Raw genomic sequence first — 8469 nt, 5'->3', positions numbered from 1 at the left:
TGCGCTCGGCGCTTAAAACTCTCTCTTTCTGATTACATTATAAAAAAAGTTATATTTGAGTATACACTCGCGGGTGTATCTCGTCCTCGTCTGGCTCGGCTTGGCTGGCGTTCTCCAAGTGCATCTCCTGCACCTCGGCCACTCCTTCGTTCTGCTCGTTCGGTCCAGCGGGCTGAACGCCCACCTCCAGCAATCTCTGCACCTCCTCGCTTCGGACAAAGTTGATTAGGTCTGGATTGACCTCGTCCTCGGCCTCACAGAGGCCGTCCCTGCACTCCTCCGTCGGCTGGTTTGCCCCTTCGAGTGCACCTTGGTCTGCACCTGGTTGCACCTTCTGCTCCTTTGCTACTGGCGGGTCGCTCGACATGTCCCCGGCCCGGCCGCTGCTTTCACGGCTCAAACTGGGAACGGAGGATTTATCCTGCGGTTCCACGGTTCGATTGGCGATCGGGGATTCCGATTTCGCGACGGATCAGATATCTCGTTACGTCGACTCTCCACAAATCCGATCTGCAACAATTCCTCACGAGTGGTTCGCTGATTTTTACGATCGGTTTCCTGATTTTAGGATTAAACACCGGTTTGCACAATTCTACGTACTCGTCGCTCATATTGATTTTATAACAACCCAACTACAAACTCGCTACGCGGTTCGCGTAGGCAATCAGCGCCTCGTCCACGAGGAGAGATCGGTCCCCCGTCAGGCGGAAGAGGTCTTTCCGCGCGCGGCCAGGCGCGGATATCGTGCCGAAAGACGGAAGCCGGGGCGCGAGAGGAGCGCCTTCAAACGTCTCTATAGCGTCTTCAAACTGGGGAGCATCGGGCCCCCCCAAAATTTCACTGTCTTCTATGTCTTTAGATATAAAAGGTTCGCACGGAGACATCACAAAAATCACATAACACGTCCGAACACGCGTTCGTACACAAAAAAACTCGTAAAAAACACGTGTACCATTTTGCGCTGACTCGATGCGACTGAATTCAATGACGGTTGCAGAACGGAAAAGTCGCCAGAGAAAAAAATATAATGGCGGTGTATAAAACTGATAGCAATATGTCTCGCATTACACCTGCGAGCGTAGACGTCCGCTGGAGCATCGTCGCCTTGCTTCTATGTTATGATATGCAATATTTGATTGTAAAATTCAAGCAGCCGGAGTTTTGGCGGACGTCGCATATACGGCTCAAATAGAAATGCGCGCGAAGAAATTATAGTATGATTTATACTTAAAAAACAATCTATCTACGCAGTACGTAAAAGACAAAGGAAGAAATGACGTAATCGGGACGATGATCTACCCGATATCGCGTCGAACCTGTCGGAACATGTTCGTCGTAAACAAAATTTTTCTAGAAAAAAGGGGGTGTTATCGCGCGTAGACTAAACAATTTCGCGCTATTTTTTTACGACGCAGTACGCGAGACAAAGGAAAAGATCTTTCAAAAATCAGTTGGAGCGAGAGAGATAGCAAAGGGTATATAACGAGGGATGAAGCACGTCGAGCCGCAGTAGTGAGATTTGAGAGCTATACATCGATCGAAAAGTAACGCGGTTTCTTCGTTATTGTATGGTTGAACATTATCATGTGCAAGTGCTCTGTAAAAGAGATTCTTTTATTGCTCAGTCGCAAAGATGTTCGTCCTGCTGTCGAGACCGTCGGACATTCGCGATTTTAGCGCCGAACAGCTGCAATTCGTGCCGAAAGCCGTTCTATTGCAAATGTGCGGCGATCACGTCTACTACGTGTGGGACAAACTTCCGGAGCATATAAAGGCGGATTTGGAGGTTCAGACCTATCGTCGCTGTGACGAACACTGGAATCAACCGTGGCAGCAAACGCACATCGACGGTCCCGCTCCGATGATTAAGGATTGCGGCGAATGTCAACGAAAATAAAAACATTAGTTTTCGCGACGTAAACATTTTTCTATTTTTTTCTCATAACAGTGAGCAAGAAGAAATGACGCTTGACAATAATCGCTCGCGGACACCGGACTATAAGAGTGATATCGATTTAATCGAAGAAAACTTTATATACTTCGACCATTTTTTTTATGCATACCATTTATTAGATGGTATCGCCAGTGCTTTGCGTGAAGAAGATCGAGGAGGAAAATCGACGGATGTGCAACGAAAATCACTAGCGCAGTTTGTTCGCAACCGCGAACTCGGGATACGAGGAACCGATAAATGCATCGTTAGACAAGGAGTTGTTATCGAGGATGACGAGTTTCCTTATAACTGGTTGGGTAGCACAAGATGGAAAATGTACATAAAGGTGCGGAACTTGGACAAAGAATATGAAGCTCGTCTAGCTTTATTTGTGATGAAGCCCTTTCCTTTTACAATAAACCTAAATTTAGGTCCGAGTATAAGGAGTATCACTATTGGGAAGTGGCAATGGGAAACGTGTCATCCCACCACCGGTGGTTGGCATAAAAAATCTGTGTCTGCAACGCTATCACCGTTCATTCGAAACAGTGAACCAGAAGAAACGGTGTTTGTCTTTGCACTAAATAGATAAAAAACATGGAGCAATTCGAGCAAACCGAACGCGATCTGTTGGAGCTGTCCGACCAAGTCGCTACCTTGAGTGAATATTTCACATGGGCGCTGCAATGCGTGGAATTCGTCGAGCAGCTCGAAGAAGGCTGTCGTGCCAAACGTCCGCGGCTCTCGATCGGGCAGAGACAAAAGTTGGTTGCCAGAATCGCGCGACTCGAGGGTGCGAAGACGCGATTGGAAAGACAATTTATTCGTAGCGGTGGTGATTATGCGAATGCCGGTAACAGTGGTGACACGCGCGCGACAGAACTCGTATGGCGAGAAATCGACGCCGCGTTCGAATCGCGGATAATGACCGGTGCGGTAATTAATACAGACCATGTAGAACCGCGGCAGTTTTTGGAAGACGCCTGCAGCGTAGTGTGCAAGCGAGTGCGAGACATTATAAAAAAACAACTGTGTCAAAGTGAACACCTTGTTCAACGGGGAGTTTGTGGCGGGCGATAAACGTGCCAATAAGAGTTTTAATACAAATAACAAAGAACTCTGTCGTACATCGCACTTGCGCGAGTGGTACGAGCGGCACGTTATCGAGCCCACATTAGCAAAACTCGAGGAGTTCCAGGAACGCGACAGTGGGTGGGCGTTGACGCGAATCCTCAATTTGACGGTAAACGTCAACAGATACAATCCTTTGCGCGCGGGGTGTCACTTGAAATTGCCTCAAGACATTAAAACGAAGAACGCGGTAATCAATGTACTGTCTATGGACAATGCGTGTTTTGCGTGGTCAGTGGTAGCCGCCTTGCATCCAGCCGAAAGACATTCAGAACGGGAATCTTCATACCCGCATTATTCAACGGTATTGAATGTACGAGACATTGAGTTCCCAATGACATTGAGTCAAATTAAAAAGTTCGAACGGCTCAACAATATATCCGTCAACGTCTATACCATCGAGGGACAGAAGACGTCAACCGTTCTTCCAATACGGCTTACCGACCGCACGAGTAACAAACACGTGAATCTGCTGTACGTGCAGGATCCGCGAGACAACAATGTTGGACATTTTGCGTGGATTAAGCATCTATCCCGCCTCGTGAGCTCACAAATTAACAAACATAGACACACAAAGTACATTTGTGATCGGTAAGTGTCTATACTTTTTTTAAATAATATATAGAATATTTTGTATATAAAAAAATTTATAATATTTGTATTTCTTTTTTGTAGATGTCTTCACTATTTTAGTTCGAGCGACAAGTTGCAGTCTCACACTGTGGACTGCCGAGAGGTAAACAAATGCGCAATCCGACTGCCGAGCGAGGACAAGTGGCTGAGCTTCAAGAACCACAGCAGGAAAGAGCGACTTCCCTTTGTGGTGTACGCCGATCTGGAGTGCGTGCTGCAGAAGACACAACCGGAGACGGAACACGCGTCATACGTCTATCAACATCATCGGGTATGTAGTATAGCATACTACATACAGTGCTCGTACGACAAAACGTTATCAGCGTATCGATTTCGTCGCGATAATGACTGCGTCGCGTGATTCGTCGAGGAACTCAAAGGATTGGCGCATCGCGTAAAGAATATCTTGTCAGACAATGTATGCATAGTAGACCTAACGCGAGACGAGTGGGAGACATTTCGCAGCGTGGCGCAATGTCACATATGTGAAAAACCGTTCGCGCCGGATGATAATCGTGTACGCGATCATTGCCACCTGACCGGGCGTTACAGAGGTCCAGCACACTCGACGTGCAATCTGAATTATAAGGATTCTCACTTCATCCCAGTAATATTCCACAATCTGTCGGGCTATGACGCACACTTTATTATCAAGGAGATAGCTGCCGCGTTCGAAGGCTCGATCGATGTACTGCCTATAACAAAGGAAAAGTACATCTCATTCACAAAGCATGTGAAAGACACAGCGGAAAGATCAGATTCGCGCAGCGACATAAAATTAAGATTTATCGACTCGTATAAATTTCTGAGCGCGAGTCTCGCAAAATTGGCATCCTTCCTCGACAAGGATAAATTAAAAGATATACGTTCCAAATTTTCCGCGTTATCCGACGACGATTTCAAATTATTGACGCGAAAAGGTGTCTTTCCATACGAATACGTGGACAGCGTCGAAAAGCTGGAGGATACGTGTTTACCGCCGCGCGATTCATTTTACAGTTCCTTGACCGGTGAAACCGTATCCGAGAGCGATTACGCGCACGCCGCGAACGTATGGCAGCGATTCTCCGTTCAAACCCTGGGCGAATACAGCGATCTATACCTGAAAACCGATGTCTTGCTGTTGGCCGACGTGTTTGAAAATTTCCGCGACAGCTGCGTCGCGAGTTACGGACTCGATCCCGCGTACTACTACACTTTACCAGGCTTTACGTGGGACGTCATGTTGAAACATACGTGTGTCAATTTCGAACTGCTGACCGACATTGACATGGTTATGTTTATTGAACGTGGTATTCGCGGCGGCCTGAGTCAATGTTCCGGCAGATACGCGCAGGCCAACAACAAATATATGCAGTCGTACGATTCATCGAAACCGTCATCGTATCTAATGTACTTCGATGTAAATAACCTGTACGGCTGGGCGATGTGTCAACCATTGCCCTACGCGGAGTTTCGATGGGTCGAAGACGTGTCGAATTTCGACTTTAACGCGATCGCTTTGGATTCGCCTACGGGCTATATTCTCGAGGTCGACCTAGAGTATCCACAGGATAAACACGACGCGCACACTGACCTACCGTTCTGTCCGATGCGCGATAAACCGCCCGGCAAACGACAGGACAAACTTCTCGCCACGGTGAACGATAAGGAGCGTTACGTTATTCATTATCGCAATCTAGAGCAGTGCACGCGCCACGGTCTTCGCGTCACAAAAATACATCGCGTATTACAATTCGTTCAATCTGCGTGGCTCCGCGCTTACATCGAACTCAATACAGAATTTAGAACACAGGCCAAAAATGAGTTCGAAAAAATTTATATAAATTAATGAATAACGCAGTTTTCGGGAAAACGATGGAGAATGTACGCAATCACGTCGATGTAAAGTTACTGACGAAGTGGGACGGACGATACGGCGCGGAGGCAATGATCGCGCGACCGAATTTCCACAGCAGGAGCGTGTTTTCGGAAAATCTGGTAGCCGTCGAAATGCGCAAACTCGAGGTGAAATTCGACAAACCGATCTACGTCGGCATGTGCATCCTCGACTTGTCGAAGGTATGCCTATACGAATTTCACCACGAGTACATGTCTCCCCTGTACCGCGACTCGTGTAGAATCATGTATACCGACACGGACAGTTTGATTTATTATATCGAGTGCGACGACGCGTACGAGACGATGAAACGTGATATAGCCAGGTTCGACACGAGTGATTACGCGGTAGATAACGCTTACGGTATATCTCTCGTGAATAAAAAAGTGCCGGGCCTGATGAAGGACGAAAACAACGGCGCGATCATGACCGAATTCGTTGGACTTAGGGCGAAAATGTATGCCTTGCGAGTCGATGGCAAAAAAGATTGTAAAAAAGCTAAAGGTGTCAAAAGCAACGTTATCGCGCGCACCATCACGTTCGACGACTACACGCGGTGTCTGAACGATGAGATCGAAATGACTCGACCGCAGTCGTGCATAAGATCGAAAATGCACAAAGTGTACACTATCAGCGAGACGAAAATCGCTCTGAGTCCGTATGACGATAAGCGATATATCGTGCCGGATTCGACAGATACGTTGCCGTGGGGACATTATCGCATACCTTTATATGATAAGGAACAGTGAAGATTCATGTATGTAATGTATGTATGTATGTATGTACATAGGAATATATGTATGTAATGTATGTAGTAGTATAACACGACATATGTATGTAACGTAATATAATATGTAATGTACTAGTATGAATGTATGTATATGTATAATGGAAGGAATATTAATCACGTATATTTTTATATTTTATATTATAAAACATTTATTCAATAAAAAATTTTTTATACAATATTTCCATTTATTACTTCCCTAAACATTTTGTTCCTAAAGTACGGCATGTCATCGTGCGTGAACGTTATCTTCCTGCTTGCACAGACGTATTCGGCGAACATGCAAGAGAATACACCACAATCACTGCCGTTCGTCTGTTGCGGAATATTCTTGGCGGAATAAAATGTCCAATCACTCATATCATAAGGTTGTTTCTTTTTGTCAAGACTCTCATCTTGTAAATATAGTTTTAGCGCAGCCAGACATTTCGGATTATCACTGCCCATACTGTCGTAATAAACAATTGTTTTATCGCGGAAATCTACTATTGACATACACCAGTGCACGTTCAAATGTATTGGGATAATAATGAGATCCTGCGCAAAGATGTCCACCTTCTTGGTCCATCGCTTCAGAGACGAGTGACCGCTCGACAGAAGTTTTGGGTAAAAGAACGTGTTCATCGCATGTACTTTCGGATATTTGTTCGAAGATGTACCTCTGGCGATCAGTAGATTCATATAAAAGTTAATCACTTCGTCGTTGAGCCAATTTAAATCGACCAGCGTGTGAAGATCCTTTTGCGTGAGCTTCAGACCGAAGCCTTCCACCACCATCTCCATACTGCGATTTTGTCAAAAACCTTTGACAAAAAATATGTCATAAAAATTATACCACATCACATTCCAATAATTTTAAATAATAATTTGCAAATTTACCAGATGAACTGTTGCACAGATGAATCGCTGCACCATAGATTGTTAACTGTTTCGATCGCTCCGCACAGATTTTAACTGTTTCGATCGCTGTACACAGATTTTAAATGTCTCAATCAATGCACAGATGGATCACCGAGGTGTTTAAGCTCTCAAATCATACTACTGTAGCTTGATGCATCCCTCGTTATATACCCTTTGCTCTCTCTCTCTCGCTCCAACTGAATCTTGAAAGATTATTTTTTTCTCTGTTTTGCATTTCTTCCTTTGTCTCGCGTACGCGTCGTAAAAAAATAGTATGAAATAGATACGTATACGCAATAACAGCCCCCTTCTTCAAGAAAAAAAATTTGTTTATAGCGCCACGATGAACACGAAACCCGCAATAGTAGATAACGTATTATATTAGAAAGGATATTAATAAAGATATCGTATATGTATTTCAAACATTTTATATGTTGCATACGTCGTTACATATTTTTATATATTGGATATTTTGTATTTAATATTTTTTACATAGTTTATTTTTTCATATGTTTAAAAAAAATACAATTTGTACGAATTAAATAACATTATTCTTGTGTATCCAAGAGTTGTGCGATCCATCGAATCCCAGCCATTTCACATAAACCTCGTTGCCCTTCCTGCGCAGTACTTTCTCCACGAGATACACGTCAGGATACGTCGCGCAATGCAACTCATACTCGTAGAACGCTCCAGCGACGGATTTTCCACGATAGTCCTCGAGTAGATAGGTTACGGGATTGGTATGCTGCACTTGAACGATCTTAAACACCTCGGTGGTCCAATTCGGCGTGTAACCCTTCTCGAAAATTGTTTTGTATTTGCTGACGCGTACCGAGTCGCCCGTTTTGAACTTTGCCGGGCCCGCGATCTTTATCGCGCTGTACACTGTAGCCAAGAGTCTTTCGGCGATCGCGGGGGTAACGTCAACGGGTCGCATGCCGATCGTTCGATGCTTGCGCGCGTTGTAATCCGACACGAGTCGCGGCAATGCGTCGACCCACTTGTAATTTTCATTGAGCGTAAACATCTTCCACATATTGTTTTTTAACGTGCGATTGAATCGCTCGACGACCGATGCCTTCATCACCGAATACGTGGAATAATGATTGATGTCGTGTTTTCTCACGAGACGTTGCACGTCGGTGTTGTAAAATTCCTTCCCCATGTCGGTTTGTAGATTACTAAGGCACCTCCCGCTATCTC

At 45.1% G+C, this 8469-nt stretch overlaps 2 protein-coding genes and 1 pseudogene across 2 annotated transcripts; 2 read left to right on the top strand and 1 right to left on the bottom strand.

Annotated features, from left to right (window-relative positions):
- The first annotated feature begins 2530 nt into the window (after positions 1 to 2530).
- LOC139784545 (uncharacterized) lies at positions 2531 to 5485 on the top strand. Its single transcript, XM_071723727.1, has 6 exons — positions 2531 to 2786; positions 2974 to 3655; positions 3740 to 3968; positions 4068 to 4408; positions 4853 to 5239; positions 5479 to 5485. The coding sequence occupies exons 1-6, from the start codon at positions 2531 to 2533 to the stop codon at positions 5483 to 5485; spliced, it is 1902 nt and encodes a 633-aa protein (XP_071579828.1).
- A 16-nt stretch (positions 5486 to 5501) lies between these two features.
- Positions 5502 to 6325, top strand: LOC139784544 (uncharacterized). The gene has a single exon (XM_071723725.1). It carries the CDS (start codon positions 5528 to 5530, stop codon positions 6323 to 6325), a length of 798 nt encoding a protein of 265 aa, XP_071579826.1. The 5' UTR covers positions 5502 to 5527.
- Positions 6326 to 6534: 209 nt separating this feature from the next.
- LOC139784543 (sentrin-specific protease 1 pseudogene) lies at positions 6535 to 7146 on the bottom strand (annotated as a pseudogene).
- Between the last annotated feature and the right edge of the window lie 1323 nt (positions 7147 to 8469).

The sequence above is a fragment of the Temnothorax nylanderi genome, unplaced genomic scaffold (genome assembly GCF_030848795.1).
Source record: "Temnothorax nylanderi isolate EJ_2023f unplaced genomic scaffold, tnyl_v1.0 TNYL_tig0641_pilon, whole genome shotgun sequence".
Classification (NCBI taxonomy): Eukaryota; Metazoa; Arthropoda; class Insecta; order Hymenoptera; family Formicidae; genus Temnothorax; species Temnothorax nylanderi.
Note: the sequence above shows the minus strand (reverse complement) of the source record. Positions and strands in the feature narration are given on the sequence as shown.